The 24,780-nt window shown below is 35.6% G+C and overlaps 1 protein-coding gene across 33 annotated transcripts in view; it reads left to right on the top strand.

Moving 5' to 3' along the window:
* Window positions 1-24,780, top strand: part of NRXN1 (neurexin 1) — a 1,069,254-nt gene that overhangs the window by 884,773 nt on the left and 159,701 nt on the right. For all 33 annotated transcript variants that reach the window (XM_070512109.1, XM_070512110.1, XM_070512121.1 and 30 more), the window contains one exon: window positions 18,072-18,243. In XM_070512109.1, coding sequence (XP_070368210.1) covers window positions 18,072-18,243 — 172 coding nt within the window. The remainder of the gene's footprint in view (window positions 1-18,071; window positions 18,244-24,780) is intronic.

The following is a 24,780-nucleotide window of genomic DNA, read 5'->3' on the forward strand; positions in this document are numbered from 1 at the left end:
AAACCACATGTAAAGTTGGAAAAAGAATTAGACTTGAAATTCTTTTTTATGCTAACATTTATGCAAATTAAGGGGTCTGCTTCCTCGACATTCTTCATTTCTAAGTGTGGAGGGATAGCTGATGTTCTCTTGGTAGTGATTATTGCTTTTCTCCATATTGTACTTACTGCTTGCATTATACATCTGCCTTAGCTTGACACAAAGGATAAAACTCCCATATAGCCATGCCATCTCCCTTACACTTAACAAAGGCTCCCGTTACATAGTAAACATAAATTTGTTGTGTTAACTACATCACCATCATCAAAGTTTAACTACATATAAATAAAAACCATTGTCAATATAATCATACTGCATATATTCTTATTTTGTGTTCTAGACTGTCTTTATTTTTTGATAGGTTATATATAGCGGAAACCCAGGAATCATCATTTTTTGTCTCATCAATAAATGAAAATAAACCCACTCTACAAATAAAAGTGAAGGATTTCTCCCTGGATACATTTGTACTATCTCAGTATAGTCCCCTGGCCTCAGCCAAACTGAATGTAGCTGCAATTTTGATGGAAAATATCAGCTGTGCATGTAGGGTCTTCACCACTCTCTACTGTGATAGTTGTTGGTAGGGCATCTCAGTGTCCTCATAGAAACCAGGTTCGGTTGTTTGCTTTCCTTGTTTATTTTTTTTGAAGGATAAAGAAACAATCTTTAATCTCAAAGCAGCCAGGAAGAATATACTATTTAGAAGTTATAGCAATGCCTCTTTTATTTTTGGTTTTGCTTTGGGTTTTTTGGATAAAGTTTTCTTTTATTATTCAACAGTGGTTCTCACAAATTGAACAGTTACAAATTAAAATATATTAAGGTATGTGAAAATTGAGAAGGCTAGTGTCGAACAGAATAGAATTATAGAACTGAAAAGGATGATCTAGAAAATGAAGATGATGAGCTAAATGAGGAAACTGAGACGACAGAAGAATTTAATTTGTTCAAGGTCATAAATTCAGTTAGGAGCAAAAACTGCAGTTGCCTTGATTCTCAGGCTGCCATTCATTGTTCTTCCTATTATAGAAATTTTCTATCACAAATAGAGAAAATAACACAATGGACTTCAATGAACCCATCACCCAAAGTCAACATTTAGAATCATTTGCCCAAAAAATGTTCATATACTTTCATTAAACTCATGTTTTGCTTTTTTATCCTAAGATATTGTGTTGAATGCTTTTTGCTACCCTTTATGCATTTGTATTTGATTGTCTCATTCCTAGAATAGTTTTTTGAAGACTGGCACCAAGTTATTTAAAATGCCTGTTTTTGCATCCAACAGTGTAGTTTCACTTCAGTAGCAAGCAGTGTGTGATTTTTCCTCTTTTTTCCCAATAATTTAAACTCTTATTTCCATTTCCTGTCACAGCATTGATTGACATGTCTAAAACAAAGCTAAAACATAATGGTGATAATGTGAAAATTTATTTCTTACGTTAATGGAAATGCTTTTAGTGTTAAGCATGATGTTGGCAGTTGATTTAAGATAGATTTGGTTTTATCATACTAGGGAATATTCTTCTATTTCTAGTTTACTAGTAAATTTTTTAAAAAAAATCAAGAATGCTATTGGATTCAAATATCTTTACAAAATCTATCTTAATAATTTATGTTGTTTTTCCTCATTTGTCCTAATGATGTATATTAATAGATTGCCTAATTTTGAAATGTCACAGAGTTCTTGGAACACACTCAACATGGTTATACATGGCATCTGAAGTCAGAAAGAACCAAATTTGAGTCCTTGGTTTGCACTTAGGGGCTGTGTAACTCTGGGCCACATTTCCTCATCTGTAAAGTGATCATAATAATAGTCACTTCAGAATTGTAAAGCTAAAATCAGTTGTTATACACAGTGGCACAGAGACTGACTCATGGTAAATGGCACTAGACGCAGCAGCCATCTTTATCATAGTGGGTTATTCATCTTTAGGCTGTTGAATACATGTGAGGAGTATGTCAATTAGGATTTTTGTAACTATGATTATAATATAAATTGGCCTATGCATCTGGGATTTCTGTATGTATGTGCGTGCTACACTTCACTGGCTTTTGAGTAAGGAAGTTTTAATTTTTTGAAGTTACATAGGTGATTGTCATTTTTCTATGCCATCATATGCCACATAATGACATTTTGGTCAACAATGGACTACATATATGATGGTGGTCCCAAAAAATTAGTATGATATAATCTAGGTGGGTGGTAGGCTATACCGCCTAGGTTTACGTAAGTACATGCTATGATGCTCACACAATGACGAAATTGCCTAACAACGCACTTCTCACAATGTAACCCTGTTGTTAAGTGATGCATGACTGTATTCTGAAACAGATTCCATCACTGGGAATTACCTACTTCTGGGAATTTTTTTCCCAAAGGCAGTATAGCACAGTAGTAATTGAAATAAACAGATCTAGATTCAAGTCCTGTTTTCAACTGATTAGCAGAGTGACTTTGGACAAGGGACTAAACATTTTTATATGTCAGTTTCCTTATCCATAAAATGAAGACAATAGCATCTGCCTGTCAGAGTTGATGTGAGAATTCAATCAGCATTCAGTAAAAAAAAAAATCGTTGTGGGCCAGAACTGTGGTTAGTGCTATATTAAAAAAGATTAAACTGGGAACATAGGAAGTGGTCATTGACAATTAAAGCTTATTTTTACTATTATTATCAACATTATTAATAACTGAGACATAAACTATCTAGGCCAAGAGCCTTTTACATTGGTAATTTTGGAAGTTATTTCTGTTCTGGTTTTATCAGTTTCAGTTATTTCTGTACTAGTTTATCAGTTTCAGCTCTATAACACTGTAACAATATAGCTAGGTCAGTAGCTGGGTAGGTATTTATTCTTTTTTTAAAAAAAAGAGATTCATAGGGGCCGGCCCAGTGGCACAGCAGTTAAGTGCGCACATTCTGCATCGGCGGCCCAGGGTTCGCTGGTTCAGATCCCGGGTGCGGACATGGCACCGCTTGGCAAGCCATGCTGTGGTAGGCGTCCCACATATAAAGTAGAGGAAGATGGACATGGATGTTAGCTCAGGGCTGGTCTTTCTCAACAAAAAGAGGAGGATTGGCAGCAGATGTTACCTTGAGGCTAATCTTCCTCAAAAAAAAAAAAGAAAGAATTAAAAAAAAGTGATTGATAATTTGCATGACATTTCCATTGCAGTACTTGGGTAAGAAAAAATTATGTCCTAGAAAGTAACATGTTACAATATTTGTGATAGAATAATTCAAAGGACAGTAAGAAGTTAAATAATAATAGCAATTTTTAAAAAGGTCTTAAAAGTCTCTTTAAAGATTTAAAGACATGGCTAGTACAATAATGAATGAGAGATTTACCTTATACACCTTTCAGCTGGGTAGACTGAGGGACAACATGACACCATTTAAATTCCTAGGAGAGTTTTGTCTAGGAAGAGAATGAAAAGAAGGGGTATTTTTTTAGAAGGTTGAAAATAATACATGTTCTTCCAAAAAAACAAGTTGGATTAAAATTAAGATGTGACTCAGGAATGGAAAACTTCAACAATACTTTTGAAACACTCAGCTAGTGTGAGTGTGGAAGACAGCAAAATGAACCTTTTGGTGTTGAATGGTTATTTTAGGTGTAATCATCGAGTTTCTCTTTCCCTATGCATTTATTTGGAGAACTTGAGTGTTGTCTACTTTTTGAATTGATAATCATATCTTGTATTCATTCCCCATGTATCTTCCATAACCAATGCATTTGGGTGGTCCGTGCTAATGTCAGTATCGTCATTCGTTAGGAAAACGTGTTGAAGTAGAAATAGTTCGGCTCTTATAGCAGAGATTGGACATTATGATGTTTTAAGCTAAATTGATGAGTTGGCACTGCATTAAAACAAAAATAAAATAAAATGCTGAGATAGCATTTACACTTATAAAATAAATTTACGGCTCCGTCTTGAAAATATTTCCTTATGGCATTTTTTTGGTATAAAATAAATTGTAATAACAAAGTTTGAGGTAGCTGATAGAGTTAATTGAAGTAGGAAATTTTATTATCATTAGTTCAAAGGAATATGGAATAATTTAATTTTGACCAGGAAAGCTAATCAAAAGCTTAGTGTCACCAAACCGCTTGTGCTGGGTTCACGTTTATGATGTGTTGGCCCAAATTTAAATGCTCCCCGCATCTCTGACTCACCTATTATTAAGTGTAATTGTTGAATCTTGTGAATTAAACATAAATTGTTACTTGTTAGTTGTTAATTGGAGTGCAACCAAAACTAATATTAAATATTCTTCTTTCTTTTTGTCAACATCACAGTATGCTCTTTGCTTGAAGAGAAAGAGTTTTGTTTATTTTTTTGTTCATTTTTCGGGGCAGCACAGGTATTATCTTTATGATTCCTTCTACGAAGGCTTCTCCCAGAGCTGGCAGTCTTTGGCAGCATCTTGGATAAAATTAGCTCACATTAAGTGGTATCATTAAAAATTAGACACATGCCTGTAGGCTTAGGGAGGAGAAGATGGCAGTGATTGAGAGTTTGGTTTCAAACAGCCAATATACAAATTAAACAATTTGAAGAATTTTGATTTATAAATAGAAAACTTGAAATATTTGTGGAAAGAGCATATTAAAAGGGTCTGAGACATGGTCATTATATTTTTAAGAGAGGACTTAAATGAGATAGAAAAAGAAATAAGACTAATATTAACATTGCTAATCATGACCTGGAAAGTTAGCTAAGAAAGTTGAAAAACTATAATAGAAAAATGCTTCTATTGGGTCAATTCATATTTCAAATTTCAGCAACTCTACCTGTTAAATTATTTTTATTATCGTGATATAAGAAATAGTTATGATGGTTTATTTCATTTCTTCTGAAACCATTTAAAGGCTTCATATAAGTGTACTATACAATGCTTTTTTTGATACAACCAAACTGGTTATAAAATTCAGATCTCTATTTACTTGTTTATTGATTGTGACATTTGGAAGACTTCATCTGATGCAAAGTTATTAATATTCTTTTTTAAGTATTAAGTTTATCACTATTGAGAAACTACAACTAAAACTCATTTCCTTTCCAATTGAGTCCATATTTTATTTAGCAAAAAACTCCGTGACTGACTTTGTTACAATGATGATATAATCTATTGGATTTGATTGGAAGTTTGAGACACATCTTTCCAAAATGACAACTAATGCTAAAAATAACTTAAAGAAAACTGTTAGCTGTGGGGAAAAAAGGATACTAGAGGAAAACAGGGGTGCAGACGAGTGGGGAGAGAGGAGAGATGTTGGCCATTTTTCCAAGTGCTCCTCCATTATAGAGTCTCTCAGCATCTGGTGACATCCAGAATTATAATTAAACCTCAAGGGTATTGTGCTTCCATTTTTATTCCCAGGATTCCTGAAGTATGAGAAAATCTGCTCTGACCCTCATGCAGATGAAAATTTAGCCTACTAGTAGTTCTGAAAACCTGGACTAATTTAATGGCCATGAAAGAACAGTTGCTGGTCTTTGCCTACACCTATCTTGGCAAGTTTGTCAGTGTTCAAAGCCTCATCAAGTGATAAGGGTGTAGCGGCCCCAGGATACTCTCATGTGGCATCTTCTACTTCCAAGGGATCTTGAGTAGTGTACAGAGGGAAACAGCATGCTGTGGTTGAAAAACATTAATTTGGAACCAGATAGGCCTGAGTGGGATGTGACTAGATGATGTTTTAGCTCTGTGACTTCAGAGAAGTCAACTACTTGCTTTGAGTTTCGAACATCCTCAACAGAAAGATTGTAAGGATAACAAGTAGAGTTATTGTGAAGATTAAAGGAATGAAGATTTGAAAAGTAATTGATTGCTTGGTTTATTCAACAGCAAGGATGTTAGCGTCTCTCTTTCTAAGAGGTTTACTAATATTACATCTAAACGCAATTTCTTTTTAGCACCTCAGACCCCCTTCTGAGAGGCCCAGTGGTATGGTTAAGCATAAAAAATCTGGAACCAGGTTGCTTGAGACCAAATCACAACTCTGATGCTTATTAGGCATGTGATTTGGGGCAAGTTATTTAACTTTTTGAGGCTCAGTTTCCTCATCAAATAAATGGAAATAATAATATGTATTCTAATATAGTATTTCTTGTAAACTGCTTAGAAGGAGTGCCTGGCAAATAGCAAGTATTCCAGAAGAGTAGCTATTATTATCATCACTGTTACTATCACCATCGTCATCATCATCATCATGCATCTGCTGCCAAATACAGCCCATCTTGAATATCCACACTCATTTGGGAAGCTTTGGCACTATTTCAAAACAGTGACTAAGTTAGATATGGCTTCCATTTGGCCTTAGAATGATATTTGTAATTAATTTCTCAGTGGATTTTTACCTTCTCAATTAGATTTAGTTTGTGTTCGTTCTGAAAGAGCAGACATGTTTGGCAGGGAAGTGTATAAGCTGGATAGGAGATCACAGCATAATATTCTTGCTGTGATATTTAATAATCAAAGACTTATCATAGATAACTCAAAGTCCACTGAAGAATATTGTTAATCAAATGAGACACGGCCTTCCTATATGGCACTGGCTTTTCAACTATTGTCAGGGCAGACCTTTAAATTAGTGTCTTTTGTACTTCAGTGGGTGACCACTAATCAGTTTTTGCTTCATAAAAGGGCATTTTCACAGGCAAGCATTGTCCTTTTGTCCAGCAGATTTAATTAACCAGCTCCACCCTACAGTTCTCAAGGTTCTCTCCCCCCAGAAATATAGGGTTTCAATTATTTGAGGATGAAGAAAGAGCTAAACAGACAGAAGGAACATCAAAGATCCTGAGATGGAACAGAGCATGGTACATTTATGGAAACAAAATGCCAATGTGACAGAGCTGTGACGAAGAGAGAGAGTGTGTTCTTTTGATAGATAGCTAATGACTTTGCTCCAGATATTTATCTCTCAGGCTGTCTTTACTCTGTTATCAGAATCCACAGATCTCCTGAAGATAACCCATCTCTTCTAGGTAAACAATGAGAAGGGATGACTCAGGGAACCCCCAGCGGTTACTGCTCTGGAGAAGTTAGCAAGGAACATTTATCTTGAGTTCAAATGTTCATGAATTATTTGGATTTGAGCACTTTGTGTTTTGGGCTTCAAAATTCTTGGCCAAATTGCAGGAAAAACTCGTATTTTGACTTCATTTTTTTGAAATTTTTCCAGAAGTAGAGTTGGATGGAGAATTCCTCCTGTTGTTTGAAGTGACCTGTTCATTGCCTGGAAAACTGCATTTTAGGGATACTGGCCTTGAACCTTATTCATTTTGTCTTCCAGATGGACAGGGAGATAAAAGGATCAAAGGTGAAAACTTTTCTTTGTTCAGCTAATTTGTGGAGGGTACTTGAAAAACTAGCCAAGTGATTTCAAACAGTATTTTTAAGGTGGAAAGTATACAGAGAACCCTAGTTGCATCTGAAGATAAAAGGACTCTCTAGAGAAATGAGTGAACAAGACATTCCACCCCACAAAGAAACTAAATGTGTTATATTAGCTTTGAAATATAAGCATAGAATGATGAATCATTTTTTGACATTGTAAAAGTAAATGAATTTTGGAAAATGTGGCAAGTCTTTGTTGATTCATAAAGTCTTTATATATTGTATTTCATAAAGCATATTGATGACTGAAACTTAGGAGCAAACAATTAGACGAATGTCAAGACACATACCGTTAGGTTGTACATTTACATCAACAATTTTCCATTCTTAGATTGGAAGATCTTTTAAATGGGCTTAGTTGTCTATTTTCCAATTGCTTTATTTGTGCAAATGGTATGTTTTAGTTTTTTTATGCGTAATTCCATAACCTGGTTTTATCTCCTAGACAAACTTTCTGGATAATGCTTACATATGTTCATACATAGTTTACATGTCTTTATCTCTATAAAGAGTCCGTATATTTATATCTGAATGTGCATTTGTACATAGAAGCATCTGTCTTTGTGTGTACATATTTTCCCTCATTGGGGCCTGTGCACATACTCTTTTCTCTGCCTGGAAAACTCTTCCTCTCATTATTGATTTCTTCTCATCTTCAGCTCCTCAAAGAGGCTTTCCTTAATCACTCAGTGCCTCTCGTAACACCCTGCTCTTTTCCTTCTTGACACTTAGCATGCTTTATATGCTAATATAGATTTTAATATATAAAGAAATAATGAGAGACTTAAGCTTCATAATGGCAGCAGTGCTGTCTGTTTTGTTAACTACTGTTTATCCAGAACTTAGTAGAATGTCAGGAGAATAGTAAGAAATCTGTTTGTTGAGGGAATGAGTGAATGAATGAACGAATATTGTTGAGGACTAAACTCTTGTTGTGATATTTCCAAAGTTTCAGCGTCTTTTATGGAAGAAAATTGTACAATTTAGGGAAAGGAATGTATAGAAACACAACCAACAAATATATTTTAAAGATTTCGAGTCCTGTAAAGAATGGTACAGTGTTTTGCAAAATGCACAGCACCTAATAGATAGTTGATAAACATTTCTTGATGTTATTTTATTTTTGTGGCATATTATTGTTTTATTAAGATGAAGAAAGGTCGTAATCATTGGGGCTTCCGCCTTAGAGATTCTATATTCTCTTCTGAAATCTCTTTTGTACCAAAATTACATACATAAACATAGATTTATTTTTGATGGCTGCAGAATTTACTACTTACCATGCTGGGGATAATAGAACTTTGCTGATTCTATAGAAAATAGTCTTTGGTAAATGCATTTCTCTGCCCGTATGCACGTATTTGCTTTTTCTAAGGATGTCAGACAGGTTGTCCTGGACTAGAAGTCAATAAGAAAGAAAAAGAAAAAGGTAGCACTCTCAGCTTTTCTCTTGGAATGCATTTCAAGTTAGGGCTCTGCTTGCAGCTTGTGAAACCAAGATAGCATTATTAAAAAGTCAGTCCATTAAACACACTTGAAAATATTACCTCACTATTATTTTTCTGGTTGCAAGTCACAATTCACAAGTCCAATTTAAAAAAATGGTATCCTGTCCAAACTAACCATTTCATTTCATGTATAGTTCATAAGCATTCATCAATGGAGATATTAAAAATAGTTGCGTTTATCTCTTGATCTGTTTTTTTTTTAAGAATTTTCTTTTTAGTTCAAAGGCTAATTTTGTTTTACTTACAACCTAATTACTAAGGTAAGATTTACCATGCAGAGGACTAAAATCACCATCCAAAGATGTTTTGTCTATTTGTCTGAAAAATGTTGTGTTCTGTACTCTGAAAATTTGGAACATTAGAGTCAGACTGTAATTATATAGTCAGCTCTCCACAAAAATGATGGTCCTGGGATACAAGTAAATGAAATCCACAAATAATCCCGAACTTCTTTTATAGGAAAAGCTTTTTACACAGAAATGCCAACAACTAGCAGAATTGATAGAGCCAAATGTCCTTCCCTGTCCAGTTCCTGTGGAGGTAATAACAAGCAGTGAAATGGCCCAAAGACAAGGAATCAGAGAAAAGCAGGGAAACAAAGGTTATGGTTTTAGTTGGTACCTGAAACACAATGTTTATTGCACACAGCTTCCTGAATGACCACAAAATGTGAGCAAAGCTAGTTTAACACCCAAACAAGGGTTTTTAAAGCAGCAATAATAAAACAAATAAAAAGAACATAAACAAAAAACAAGCCATATCTGACGATCACCCACTGCACTGTGGACAAGGCTTAACTTGAGCCAGTGTGGATCTTAAATCTCCATGTAGCAGCCCGAGTTTGTCCTGATGCCAGGCCACTAGGCTAAATATTCAAGCCAGAGGTATTACCTGTGAAAATTCAGAACTCCACATAGGCCACCAGTCAACGGTCATTTTTTGCTCTGTTTGATTTCTGCTTTTTGATTATTCAGGAGAAAGAAGCTTAATGATAGAGCACATTCTTTGTATATAAGGACACATTTAAAGATGAGTATTTCAACTTTGTGGTGGGTATTTCAGTGGATGGGAATACAGAATTAATGATCTCAGTGAGATGGCTCTGATTTCCAAGAGGACAAGTTAGCTTTATTTCGTTCTGCAGCAGTCATGGTGTCGTGCAGAGATATGCTGTTTGGACCAAGAGAAAGTACCATGAAAAAGGCTTGATGACATCTCTGAACCCATGGCCACACTGAAAAACTTTGTAATGGTTTGAGAATGTCTTTTTAAATATAAAGTATAATTCAGTATTGGCTCAAATGATGAATCAAACAAAATAGAGACTATTCAAAATATCAACCTTAGGGTTATTGCCCCTTTCAGAGATAGACCAACTAGTCATTTCGTTGGCTAGTTTCATCCCACCATTGTTTGGATTCTTGATTTAATTTCATCTAAAGGGAGATAATGAGAGGAAACGGAGGCAATGAAGAATTGGTGTTATTGCCAACTCAGGGTTTACCCATACTCAAGAGGAGAACTCATTGACCCTTACTCTCACTTACCACCATCAAGTTCTACATAGCTGTCAAGGCAAGAGTTCTTACACATGAAGACAAATCTGCCCATCCCCCTTGGAGAGGAGGGCTTATAATTTCTTGGGAAATAATACATGTGGTTTACAGAAGGCCTCTCAGGTTATCTGCATCCTTGACCTAGTGGGATATCCCCTTTCTCCTCCCAAATTGGAGATTTCCTGATTTTAAAATATAATAAAATCCCAGAGTTCATCTATTTTATAAACTTGGAAAAATACTAAAACAGATTCAAATTTAGGTGCCTTTGCTGTGTTTAAAAAAACGAACTAGTACTTTCTTTGCTAGCTTTTTTTTTTCTTCCTGTGCTAACTGATTAGCCATCCATTTAGGCTTTTCACAGTATCATTGAGATGGAGGGTGGGCATAGAGGTTGTCTAAGCAAGCAGTCTCTGCTTCAGTATAACCAATAGCAGGACAGTTTATCCCATAGGTGAGCATCATTAGATTTTAGAATGTTCCCTCTTAAGCCAAAGGTAGATAGATGCTCCTACTTTGGTCAAGTCCTAGCCTTTCTGAGCTTTAGTGTCTTCATTTATGTAATAGATACACTGCTTCACAAGTTGTTGTGAAGATCAATGAGATATTATGTGTTCTAACTAAACTGTAATGGCTATATAATTCAAGCATGATTTTAATTAACTTTCATCAACCTCTTATGAAGCAAAACAATTGTTTTCCAAATGTAAGAATAACAGTAGTAGGAATAATAATAATAATAGAGCTCACAGGTACTGAGTAGCCATTGTCTGCTTAGAACTTTGTATGCATCTCATCAAAAGAAAATTGCAGTGTGATAAAAATGTTCTGGAATTAAATTGGTGATGGTTGCACTACCTCACGAATATACTACAACCACTGAAGTGTATACTTTAAAAGGGCAAATTTTATGATATGTCAATTATATCTCAATTAAAAAGAGAAAACTGTATGTGAGAGAGTTTTGGAAAATTACAAAGGCAGAGGTACTCTGCAAAGTGTTGTGAAAGATAGAATGAGGAATAAGTCAGTCTTTTTTCTTACCCTCAAGCTCGTTAGAATATGGCTGAGGAGTGGAAACAGGTGCATAAAAACTAACACCTAAAGCAGTGTGTGAAGAAGGATTTTCAGAGGCTGACAAAGTTTTATTAGGCAATCTGAGGACCAAGAGATGAGTATAAGCCTCCTGGAGGGTAATGTCATTGTCAGAATACAGTTTCATGGACTCAAAGGAGCTATAGCATTCTGCAGAATAGAGACATATTAGAAAAGGTCGATTATCCTTAATAGAGATTTGATGAGAAAATGAAAACACTGTCTCCTTAGAGTGTATTAGCCCTCAGTGAGATCTTTCTGAGGTGGTATCACCCTAGATCTCACCCAATTCTGGTTCCATATTGTGTGGAGTAATGAAATGCAATTAGCTAAAGAAAGAGATGCACTTCGCGGTAGCCCTACTTTTGCCTCAGTCCTCTGAGCATCCCTTGGTTTCAAAATCTTTTCTTGGAACATGGACACAGGTGAAGTCACTCTGTTTTAGAAATCCCCTCCAATCTGTCAGGTTCCACTACCAATATTTGTTAGGTGTTTGATTGGGGGCACATTAGTTAAGCTCTCTGAGCAGATCGAGAAAATAGCACTTCCCTTTCCGGTCGGCTGGGAGTTTTAGGTAGACACATCGTGGATAGCTCCATGCCCGGCACCCACTGGGCACTCTGGTCTATAGGGCCTGGAAAGAGAGACAGGAGAAAGAGGGATCATACCTTCTACGTGCCTGGATGTCTTTGGTATCCACTGTGTTACAGCTGTCCAAATGCTGGCTTGCTCCTGCGGCACAGTTCGGGACTCCCTGAGAACCTTCCGAGCCCTCCCCCACAGTGCTCCTGTGCTCCTCCCTGAAGCTCCCTCAACTCTTCCGTGGGTGTCAATATTTGCATGCATGACTTACCTTCTCAAGTTGAAAACTTCTCAAAGGGCAGAGAACGCACTTTAAATGTTTGTATTGTCTACACACTTAGCACAATGCAGAATTCAACTTACATATTTGATTTTTATTTAGTAGCTGAATGATTAAAAAAATATTATTCAATGGGGAAATTGAGAGACAGGGTAGCAGAAACTTCTTTTTGAAATGGTGTGGGGGTTTTTTTGGGGGGGCGCACTTTCAACTCAGTCCCAGGTTAAAATAACTAGACCAAAATAACTTCTTGACATTATGGATCATCTAGATTAGTAAACAGAATCTCTACCAGCCAGTAGGACCTCAGAGTCACTCGTTCGGAAATGCATTTGGGTTAAATCAGCAATTACCAGAATCAGCGCATTTGTTTTGAGGTGAGAGAACAGGTGGCTCTCTGACACACTCTGCTGTGTTACTGACTCCTGCAACAGTGACTATAGCCCTAGAGTCCCCCTCGGGCCTTAAAACCTCTGTTCCTGGTGAGATTAGTCTCTGGAGGAGCAAAACATAACATTCAACCTGACTCCGACTTTAGTTGACGCTGTAGGATTGGACCATGGGAGTTGTTCTGTATTCTGAAATTAGCACAAGCATGAATGCATTTGAAGACATTGTCAACTTCTGTCTAAAGTGGGGCCCTGGAGTATAGGACTGTTTCATCTTGTACAACAGAAGCTTATAGGCCATAAACAAGCCTCCTTGCTAATCTACAAGCCATCCTGGGTCGCACACTTGCTCATCTTGTTTGCTGATACTCTAAGAGTAGAGTAAACAAATAAACAAAAAACATAGAAGACAGTTTTTCATTTTTCACTGTTTTCTTGAACACTGTTGAGATAGATACTTCTACATAACAACCTCAGAGCAGAGGGGAAAAGCAGTGGACATATCTGCATGCCACATATACAGGCTAATTATGTGTGTGTAATCTATCTATTTCATATGCACATAGATTGAAATGTATCTGCATCTGTAACATACAAACATACTGCATGAAGTATGCCTGCAATATTGAGTACACCATTAAATCTTATTTTTTTTTAAAGATTGGCACCTGAGCTAACAATTGTTGCCAATCTTCTTTTTTTTTCTGCTTTATCGCCCCAAACCTCCCCTGTACATAGTTGTATATCTTAGTTGCAGGTCCCTCTAGTTGTGGCATGTGGGATGCCGCCGTGATGCAGCCTGACGAGGGGTGCCATGTCTGTGCCCAGGATCCGAACTGGCGAAACCCTGGGCCGTCGCAGTGGAGCGCGTGAACTTAACCACTCGGCCACGGGGCCGGCCCCAACCATTAAATCTTAAACTTGGTTAAAACAAATATTTTTCAAATGAATATGTGATTGCAGATGGAATTGAAAGGAGCATTAAACTAGAGTGCCACGTGCTAGAACTTTCAATTTCCTTCTCAGTGTCATCTTTCATGATGTTTCCTTTTAACTTGGTTTAATAATATAATCCTTATTCAGAAATGAGCTTTGGTGAAAAAATCAATAATTACTTTTGTCACTATTTATTTAATGAATCCATGGAAAGACTTCATTAAATTATAAATGCTTTGTTACTGATATTCTCATAATAGATTTTTGAAATTATGGTGTGAGCCAGTTATCCATTTCAAGGAAGATACAACACTGAAAGATCAGTACATGTCCAGTGAAATTACTGCTGGTTTTGCTAATGCAATATTCATGAGAATTTGCCAGAGACAATCACATTTAATCCAAGAGAATAAGAATTTGAAATGAATTCTTTTAAATTGTAATTATCCATTGGCAAAAAGTTTAGCAAGTTTTATTGTTTGTATAATTCAAATGACTTGCTATCCTGTCAACATGGGAAGAATATGTTTTGAGAATATTTATAGTTTATGAATGGAATCATAAATATGGGTCTTCTAAGTATGATTGATATTAATTTTTTTGTGGTTTGTATGCATTTTTAATTTATTTATCTTCAGTAAAAAAAATTGAGCCTGTGGCTATTATTTATGCTTAAATTGTTTTTCAAGGACTTGATGCAACCTAGGGTAGGGTAAATAATGTCTGAATTTGGGTAGAATCTGTTGTTTGAGTCTACTTTGGTGGTATTCAGTTCTGTTCTAGCTGACTCTGGAGTTTGAATCTGTGAGAAATCAAAGACATTGGAAGTTGAAGGACCAAATCAACATATCCAGGGAAAGATGGGCATCATTTAAAAGTCAGAAGCTCTCCAAGCATCACCAGCCATCATTGTTTCATAGTAGTTTGTTTTACTACATTGTAAGAAATGAATCGCTGCAAAATCTGGGGATTTCCATACCCTAGAAAGTCAGCATTTTACATTTCATATTGCAGAAAAATTTAGGAATAAAGTAAAGAGACTTTTTTCAGAGTTTGGTGCCTTTTGTATCTTTAACATCATAATACATACGTTCACAGAACTTGAATCTCCTAAATGGTTTGAACACTGATGAAAACAGACTATTCTAGCCTTCATATCAGAACAAGTAGGAAACACTAAGAATTTCTTTCAGACTCTGAGGGGCATTTTTGGAGGGCATTTTGCTGGGTTCTTTAGCGCTCTTAACTACATCTTTGGAATTTCTTTACCTGCAATTCCCTTGAGGTGGGTAAATGCACCTCCTTCAGATGGTCATTTAGGATTCCCACCTCAGTCCCTAGGCACCCATCACTGCAACTCCAGGTTCTTTCTGTTTACTTGTCTGAACCACTCACCACCCCTCCCAATGGTGGCCCTCTTGGACAGGCTACAACACAACTCTATGCTGGCTCTCTAACCCATAGTCCATGGATAATGCTCACATGTCCCATGTTCTAACAAACTCTGATGCACAGGTGGCCCCTGGTGCAGTAACATCTCTTTGCTCTGCCAGTAGAGCATCAGCCAGCTACAGTATCTCCCCTTGAAGATTCCCCAGTCAAGAGTCAAATCCCGGGCAAGAGCAAATGGGGTTGCTGACTATCCCAACCACTACCACCAAGTTCCCGGAGACAAGTATCAAACTTTCTGAGATGTTCCATTGAAGTCCCTGTCCCCTGCACTTGAGATAAGTGAAGCCTTCCTCCTTAGAGGTACATGCAAATCCCGTCACACCCCAATTCTCTCCAAAAATCCTCTTTTCATTGTCAATCTTCTCTTGGCCTTTCTTGCCTCTTTAAAGGGCTGGAAATAGGTAATTAATTCAGGGTCCCAAAAGCAGTTTTCAGTGCTCTCCTTTGTAAGTCTGCCTTAGGCAATCTTGTACCTCATTTTGTAAATTGGAAGTAGCAATCTGTTTCTTGGCTTATTATCATCTCAAGATTGCAGCTGAAACTGAGACAAAAAAAGTCCATTTTAACATCCTATAATATCCACATATCAGTTGTGTACTGTCCTCTATCCAATTATTTTAAGCAAACGTTGATATGTATATCAATATGTACAATCTGCAAAGCACAATATGGGGATTATGGGATGCTCCTACTCAAGCAGGAAAACTAAAGCAGGTAGCAAAGAACAACTAGATTTATCAAATCTGCTAACTGCAGTTATAGGATTGCCCAAAATTCAGTCTAGTTTAATGATTAGTAGCACAAACTCTGTAGCCAGACTGCCTGGGTTTAAATCACAGCTTTTCTCCTTCTAACTGTGTGACCTTAGCCAGGTTATTCAATCACTCTGTGCTTTAGTTTCTTCATCTGTCAAATGGAGATAAAATAGTACCTCTCTCAAGGGAGTCTTATGAGAAATGCCAGAGTTAGTATTTGTAAAATGCTTAAAACACTATAAAGCTGTTTGTTAAATAAATATAATGAACCTCTTAAATGAGGGGGGGTTATATCATGCGTGTGTTTATATATATATATCACATTAAATAATTTACTGAAAATGAACAAAGATGAATTCTACCAAAAAGAGGAAATGATGAGCGCTCACACAAAAGATTGTGCTAAAAAATAATGTCTAAAACAAAGGCTCCACAGGCCTTTGGATAAAATTTTAGTTTTTATTGGAATTCTGCTGTTTGTTTATTACCTGAATCATTCTACAAAAACCTGAAATGACTTACAATGGAGTATATTTAAAAGTAAGGATCATGAGAAATACGGTAGAAGATAAAAATAGATCCAAGGGAGAACAGTGTAGCAGAAGTCTATGCAGCTGGTAAAATTGTCTTACTCAATTTGACTTTCAGTTTCCTAACAAACAGTCAAAAAGAAAATATGACTTTAAATCATGCTGTCCATCAAGCCTAAAACAAATCAAAACCAAAAAATTTAAAAACTATACTAACCTATTACAATAAAGAGGTCCTTAAGAGGCAATAAGAACCAAGAAAGAGAAAAACAGAAACCTGTAAGATGTCTACATCAAGGGGACAATGAGCAATATCCCGAATAAAATCTTCAAATCCTTCCCTTCAATTAATGCAGTTTTATAAAAGATTATCTTATAATAGCTCTCAATGTAAATTGATGCCATCCTCTTGCTGCCTAGTTCAGTGATGAGAATCCCATAAAAGGTCAAGAGGATATGGTCCAAATCTTCAGGTTTCTGATATTCTGATTTAAAATGTCTATAGGAATGGATGGACTGTATGTCCTTTAAACCCTTCTTCCCGCATGTGGTTCCTTTCAACTGAGGTTTGATGAAAGGTGAGCTGCAGACAGTTTGAGGTTATGTAGTCTGACAAGGGCCTGCAGTGCAGGCATTCTGTGCTACTGATTAAGGGCAAATCCACATGCTTTAAAAATCAACTAAGCTCATGGTAGAGTTGACAGTCCTGCTGTTAGAGAATGTGCTGGCAGAGGACATAGCACATAATTCTCTTTGCTGCCTTGTTATTATAAAATTCTACAGTTAACAGCAACAAACTCTGCACTTAGAATGATTTGTAATTTTAGATAACCATATCTTCACTTCACTTTAGCTTAGATGTAAACTATGAATGTGGGAAGTGAATTCTAGTTCTAGTACCTCTCTGTTAAGGTATGTGATCTTGAACAAGTCATTGCACTTTCCTGTGTCATAATGTCATCATCTCTAAAATGAAGAAGTTGAATAAATTTCAGGCTCTTAGCATTGGATGACTTTTTTTGTGAATATGACTAAGAAACTACACTGTTAAATGCCTATCTTTGTGTCCATAGCCTTTAGAATGATTTTCTATATTGTGCGCATTTGTCAGTTGGGTCTAAATAGACTTCATTGCTCTGATTTCACCAGTTATTAAAGGAGAGAATTTCAAGCCTCATTTTTCTTGTGAAATACAACGAGTGGATTAAGGAGCTATGTTAAAGGATAGGAAAGCATGTCCCCTCACACAGACAGCTGTGCACCTTGTCTGTGACAACCTCTGGGAAGAAGGCAGCTCAATTCTCTAGAAAGTATATCTTTTGGAATATCAATTATCCATGAATGAGATGCTTCAGATTTACCCAAATGTCGAGAATCTTGCTTCCACTACATGAGTTTTTCAGAAGTGAAATTGGAGAAAGCAGCTGTTGTCTGAAGCATGTTCTTGAACAACACCCTGTATGTAATTCTTATTAAATGCTGACTAACCAGTACAACTTCATACAATCTTTTTTCCCCTCCTCCTTTCCAGCACCAAGGAAAAATTGGAGTTAAATTTAATGTTGGGACAGATGACATCGCCATCGAAGAGTCCAATGCAATCATTAACGATGGGAAATACCATGTAGTCCGTTTCACGAGGAGTGGTGGCAATGCCACATTACAGGTGGACAGCTGGCCAGTGATCGAGCGCTACCCTGCAGGTAAGCCAGTGAATGTGTATCTGGGGGAGATTTTGTGAAAAACAAACTGGAAAACAAAGCACTGATTTGCGTCCGTTTCACCAAATTGTGGGTTTTCTGAGAAACCATCAAGTGTTTATTGGACTTTAGAGTCATGAATGTAATGCTGTCCTAACCTGTTCTTGATACAGTGTACAAATGGCATTTTATAGAACTTGAAGGCACACTTTATTGTTTGCAAAATTGAGGACATCAGTGAAACCAGAAAAATGCACACAGAAAAGACACAGCATGTCAAAGCTCTTTTTACTGGATCTTTGCATTTGAACAAAGGAAAGGCTTTGTCAAAAGTAACAAAGTTAAAATTTAAAACTAGGGGAGGGAATATTACAACATCTTTCTCTAAAAGAGAATAGGACCGGATGATTCCTTTGATGGTGATGCGTAGCTGAAACTCATGAAAGGTGCAGGAGGGCCAAGGAACAAAAATACTGTAAATCAGCAGTTATAAGAACATTTGCATAAATGAAGTTTGTTTTCACTGTCATATAACCATGGGGTTTCACAAGGATTCTGTGACACTAGTATTACTCATTTCAAGTCTATAAAATGAATGTCAAGTTATTATTGATAAAATAAAAATTATCTTGTTTATTATTAATGAGTTTTGTCAGTACTATGTTATTGAAACAAAGGCAGTAGATTAGAAACTTAAACCAGTGTTAGTTGTGTCCATTCTCAATTTAAAAAAACATATTATTTTAAAGTAAAATACAAATTAAAAGTATAAATGTATTTTACTGCAATTATTGTCCTCTCTATATTTTAGTATGAAAGAGCTTACTAAAACATTAGTCTTATTTCTCTCTGTTCCCCTTTAAGATACAACTGTTTTTTTGTACAGCAGAAGATTTGCAGGATAATATAAAGAAAGAGTATAAAATAAGTTTTCATTTTGCATAATAAAAATGATTCCCAAAATCTATATATAAACCCCTCTATTACAAGTATTTTTTTTCTTGGAAGAAATAATTTGAGGAAATAACTAACTTATTTAACAAAGATCAATTTTCCTTAGTGCTGAGTCACAATTATGGAATGAAATGTCTGTGATGCCCTTGTGGACCCTTTCTGATTTATAAAATTCTGCATTTTCAAGCATCATTTCAAGCCTATTCAGTAAACCTGGTGCTTTGCAAATATTTGCTGAATTAAATGTAATAAGAAAACTGTTCTATGACAAAATTCACAAGCAAGCACATTAATACTATGTCCAGTGCCTATTATAATACTGGCAAACGGTAGAAACTCAATAAATATTTGCTGAATTGGTGTCCTGGAAATTATCCTGGTTTTACACTACAATTACCAGAACGTACACCTTCTGTTACCATCTATGATAAAATGAAGGAAGGGCCAATCTGGAAGGAAAGTAACTGACACATGGATGCAATGTTACCTAGCCCCTGGTGATCTCTTATTGCATTTACTGAAATCTGAGTAGAAGTGTATTTTTTAGAGTAAATATAGCCTCAGTGGAATTACGGAAAATTAAATGGGTGAATTTTCTAAAATACAGATTAACCAATACCTATTTACTGAGAGGAAGTCATTGCATTGGACACCATGAAGGATGTAAAGTAGGACGAGGTTTAGGCCCTGTCCCTGGGATGCTGTCATCTGTGAATAGTGGACCTGAACATGTAAAACAGTAAATTCCGTTACAGTTACAGTGGGGCAGTTTCTTCTGCAAGCCTGGCTTTGTTTCACCAGTTAATTCTTTGAAATTATCTTAATTTAGTAACTTTTTACTCTCCCCACACGTTCCATTTGGTATCTTTAAGAGCTCTGTTCTAGATAATGTTAATGGTGACCTATGAGGGGAGAGAAGTCTCACTCTCAAGTTAGTTTGGAAAGTTCTGGGTTAAACCAAGTTAAAAATATCTCTACTTGGACTTTATTACATTAATATTCATAATGCATCTCTAAAAGAGAAATATAGTATGCATTTCCCAAGCATAGATAATCAGAACCTAGTTGTCTAATGCATTAAGGCATTTGGGTAAATATTTTGCTTTTAAAATTTTCTATGCCTTACTATTTTAACATATTTTATCTGATTAATAATCCTTTAATTGTGCACATACCAGATGCTATGTACTAGGTATACTTCTTAAAAAACATAGTCGCTGTCTTCTTGTGGCATGCTAATGTGCAATTTGAGTACTAGTAGCTGAGATTGGGGCAGTATTAATTGTCAATGAAAATTTGTATATTTTTTCTACACTAATATTTTTTAACACATGTAATGTCTTGTTTACTCATTAAGTGGATGCTCAGTATAAGAAACAATATAAAATATATTCAAGAATCAGAAGCTGGCAATGTCATGATAATTAAGGAGCAAATCTTTAGAAAAGTTATTTTAGCTGCAACCTTTTATATTTAGTCAAAGCTTCTAAGTGCCCTTTCACCAAAAAAGCATTTTAGATAATATTAATAGATCAAGAATGGGCAAAGTTGCAATTATTCTGAAGGGTACAAGCAAGGGGAAAACACAGAGTCTGCCCTCAAGAAAATAAGAGCGCTTGTGAGAGATTTCTATATATACATATAAAAAGTTAGTGATCAATATGTAAAGAACTCAGGGGAGTCGCCATTGTTGTCATCAAGTATTTTATTAATCATCTGCTCTGTGTACGTTTCAGCATGATGCTGAGGTAGGAAATAAGCCACAAAAATTTCAAAATCTTTTCCTCTTGAGGCATCATCCACAACAATGCCGTGAAGGCTGAATACAAATTTAAAAGTACGTCTTCTAGGTTAAAGGTTTTAGAACAAAATGATTTTATGTATGAGTTCAATATAAATGTCTAGTATATCATTTTTATATTGACTTGTGGTATGACTATTTTTATTTTAAAAGTTTTTCTTGCTATTATTCATTAGAAAAACAGCTGGACTAATGCTTTTACCACCAAATCTTATAATCAGAGAAGCGGGAACCAATAGGCTATATGTGGTTCCTTTCAAAGTGCCTGCACTGCAAAATATAGGTAATAAGGACTGAAATTAGTAATTAAGCACAGCACTTAACCTTCCATTATAGGGCTTTGTGGTAAGTGCTTTTATATGAAGCAATCCATCTGGTAGCGACACTATACCTTTAATGAAAAGCACCTAAAGCATTGACCAGAGGTATTACCCTATAATTGTCAGGAAAGCTTTGATAGAGAAACTAATTAGTAGAAGTAGATTTTATGCTCTTTTGGAGTGTATGAAATATTCCTGTAACTCAACAATTCACATTTTAGAATAAATATTGAATTTTCTGAATAGTAGACTCAGTTTCTATGATTTTCTGTGCATAGAGCAAAGTATAGAAATAATATTTTCAAACCATTTGAAGTTGAGAAAGCCATTTCTTGGTGCTTGTCAGTTAAAGATCTAGAATATAATGCATCATTAATCTCTGATTTGTCCTTGTCCCTAATTACAGTTATGTAGCAAAATTTTCTCTCTCAACAAAAATAAACTTCCTCTTCTCAGAATGTTAATCCACAAAACCTAACATCATTTTACTTGCCCAGACTAAAGATTGCTCTAGATAAATCACAGTTATCTTTGAGAATAAATCTTTGAGCTCATTTGTCTACCACGGTGTGCCCAAAAGGTGTCCTTTATATTCTTCACAAGGTCAAATATTCATTTTATTCTCATTAAGTGAACACATCAAATCAACAAATACTTAAAGGATGTGTCCTGTGTTAAGAGAACATTATTAGGCCTACCCTCTGGCTACAGAGACAAGTAAAAACTCTTCAAGATTAAAAATACAATATATGAGAAAATATAAAAATTATCATCTCATATTTGGCTAATTTCTGAATAAGACTTACAAAAATAGACTTCAAAGAAGAGTCCATTTTGGAGTGAGCGGTCTAGTAAGACCATGAAAAAAAGTGGGAAACTTTCACTTGGGTCCTAAAAGGCTAGATTTTTACTTGGAGGATGGCATGCATTCATTTTAGTGGGATTAGCAGGAAGGAATTCAGACAGAAAATATTTAGAGAACTATTAAACAGTCCAGGTGTCAAAAGACAAAGGGCTAAAATAGGATGTTAGAAAATAAAGAGGATAAATGCAGACTACACTGTAAGACCTGGTGAACAATTGAATAAAAGGGGTGTCATTCCCACTTTTTGGTTTCTTTCTCTCTCTTTCTTTTTAACCATCAATTACTTAAAGTTCTAATGCTACAATGTGTCACCAAACTACACTAGGTACCAGTGAAATGGAAACCTGTGGTAGAAATGAATAGAGACCTCAAAGACATGGTTATTGCTTGCTAAGAATTTAGTCTGTTTGGGAGACCAGAAGGATTCAGCAAACCTACCAATGTAATTAAATTGTAACTTCAAAATTAGTAATACGGAGTTTAATTGCTTTAGAGTATAAAGAAGGGAGAAAATGATGGTCTGGAGTGGTGCAATAAAGTAGGAATGGGAAGATTTGAAAGAAAGAGGAGTAGCTCAAGGAAAGGCTTCATAGAGATGGTGTAAATACTTTTTGCATGACCATTCAGTTTGGCTCAAAGATCTTACAGATATTATCGCTAAATCTTGACTTTGTTTTCATATTTGAAAGGCTGGTAAAATATTTCAGGGCTCAGGAAAGTCCTATTGATGATTGCCCTTTAAATTCTATATACTTAGTTTAGATTAACTGATAGATTGATTTTTAATTCAAGTCATTAATAAATATATTGACTATCTATTTGAGCCATTCCATTATTTAGAGTGTCCTATTTGGTACTAAGTGTCCGCTGGTTTGATGATTTTGATGATTTTGTTTATTTTTAACCTAATTTTTATTAGATATGATGTAATTGAGAAAATCTACCTCGCTTATAATAATAACATTTGAAAGAGGGCAGGAACTTCAAAGATCTACTATTCCATCTCCATCTCCTTCCTTTTTCAACCAATAAAATGAAACCTTGCAGAGGCTTATTGATGTGATGAAGAGCATTATGCTAGTTCAGTGGTAGAATCAAAACTAGACTTAGGAACTCTTGTCTCTTGGCTCTGTGTACCTTCCTTTCTACTGTCTGGGAGACAGAAGCCAACATGAAGAGAGATCATTCGATGCAGCCTTCACCATAGCGAGATATGCTCTTCGTGACTAATGTTACGACTTACATGATTGGTTATAGCTGCGTATGTTAGTCTACGTCACAGTCTACTACTGCTGACCCGCACAGACACATTTACACACAAAACTATCTAATGAGTTTTAAAAGATAATAATACATGGAATAAAAATAATTTTCTTACAAAAGCAGTAGTTATTACTAAATTTTTGAATCAATAATACTCGTTAGTAAGCACTGATTATTTTTGGGCCTCCCTTTAAAAACTTTATTTGAAAATTAAGTAAACCATTATGAATCATTACTATTTTACTGTTCCTGCAGCTCTCACACTTCAGGCTGGCATGCTTTCAAATTTTATTCATTTATTCATTTATATTTATTTCTCAGTGACGTCCTTTGAAACTTAGTTAAGTTTCAGCAGCCAGAAGAGGAGTGGATCATTAGAAGATTCAGGTATTAGAATCTGTAAGGATTATTTGAGAGAAAAACTATCTTAATAGAAGCTTTGCCCCATGTCTTGGTTAAATGTATAGATATGGGAAATGTTTGGCTGAATTTCGTTTCCCTCCTACAAAGATAAGACAGTGGAAATATAACTCTCTTGTGGAAACTAACAAACCGTACAGAAGATTTGAATCATTTTTTAAATAAATTACCAATTTTTGGTAGAGCCCAACAAAATACATGATAATCAGGACTTGGCACATAGTAGGGTACTTAATAAATAACTGTTGAATAAATCCAGTTTGCTCATTCAACTTCTATGTTAAAACATTGTCTTTTGCTGGTGGTTTTTAGCCAAAATATGCTTGTGTGCATGGTTGAATATTTATTTGAATATATAAATGTTAGGCTTCTGTTTGACGTAGTTAAATGTTTACTAACTTAAATTTTCCAAAGCAATGCTTATATACTATGAGAAATCTGAAACCTCAAATACTGTAGCTATGGTAGAGCTAGTTGCTAAAACTCTTGACTTATCCTGTGTTAATTATCTTCTTTCATGGTGCTCAGTTTTTCTGGGACTTTGGGAGCTTTTCTTAATGTTGAAGCATAATGAACTTTTTATTGAGCTGTATATTAAATACTTCTGCCTAAAATGCTTAGCTTCAGAGAAATTGTATCCAAGGGGAAGGAAAGAAATAATATAGTCTCAGACTTCTCACTCATTCTTATATATTCTCCATGACCTGGATTTTTTTAATATCAAAGAGTTCTTACAGTTATTGTAAGACAACCGTGTTAGGATTCTTAATTTTCTGGCAAAAGGAAGAGAAAGTTTCTCCAATGGTTTGGTGGACTTAGGTATCATTTAGATTACAGAGGCTGACAAACATAGATAATATAGATATTTCCCAAGAGGTTATTTTTCGCAGTACAACAAAAAGCAAAGAGATTGTATC

Source organism: Equus asinus, chromosome 6 (genome assembly GCF_041296235.1).
Source record: "Equus asinus isolate D_3611 breed Donkey chromosome 6, EquAss-T2T_v2, whole genome shotgun sequence".
NCBI lineage: Eukaryota > Metazoa > Chordata > Mammalia > Perissodactyla > Equidae > Equus > Equus asinus.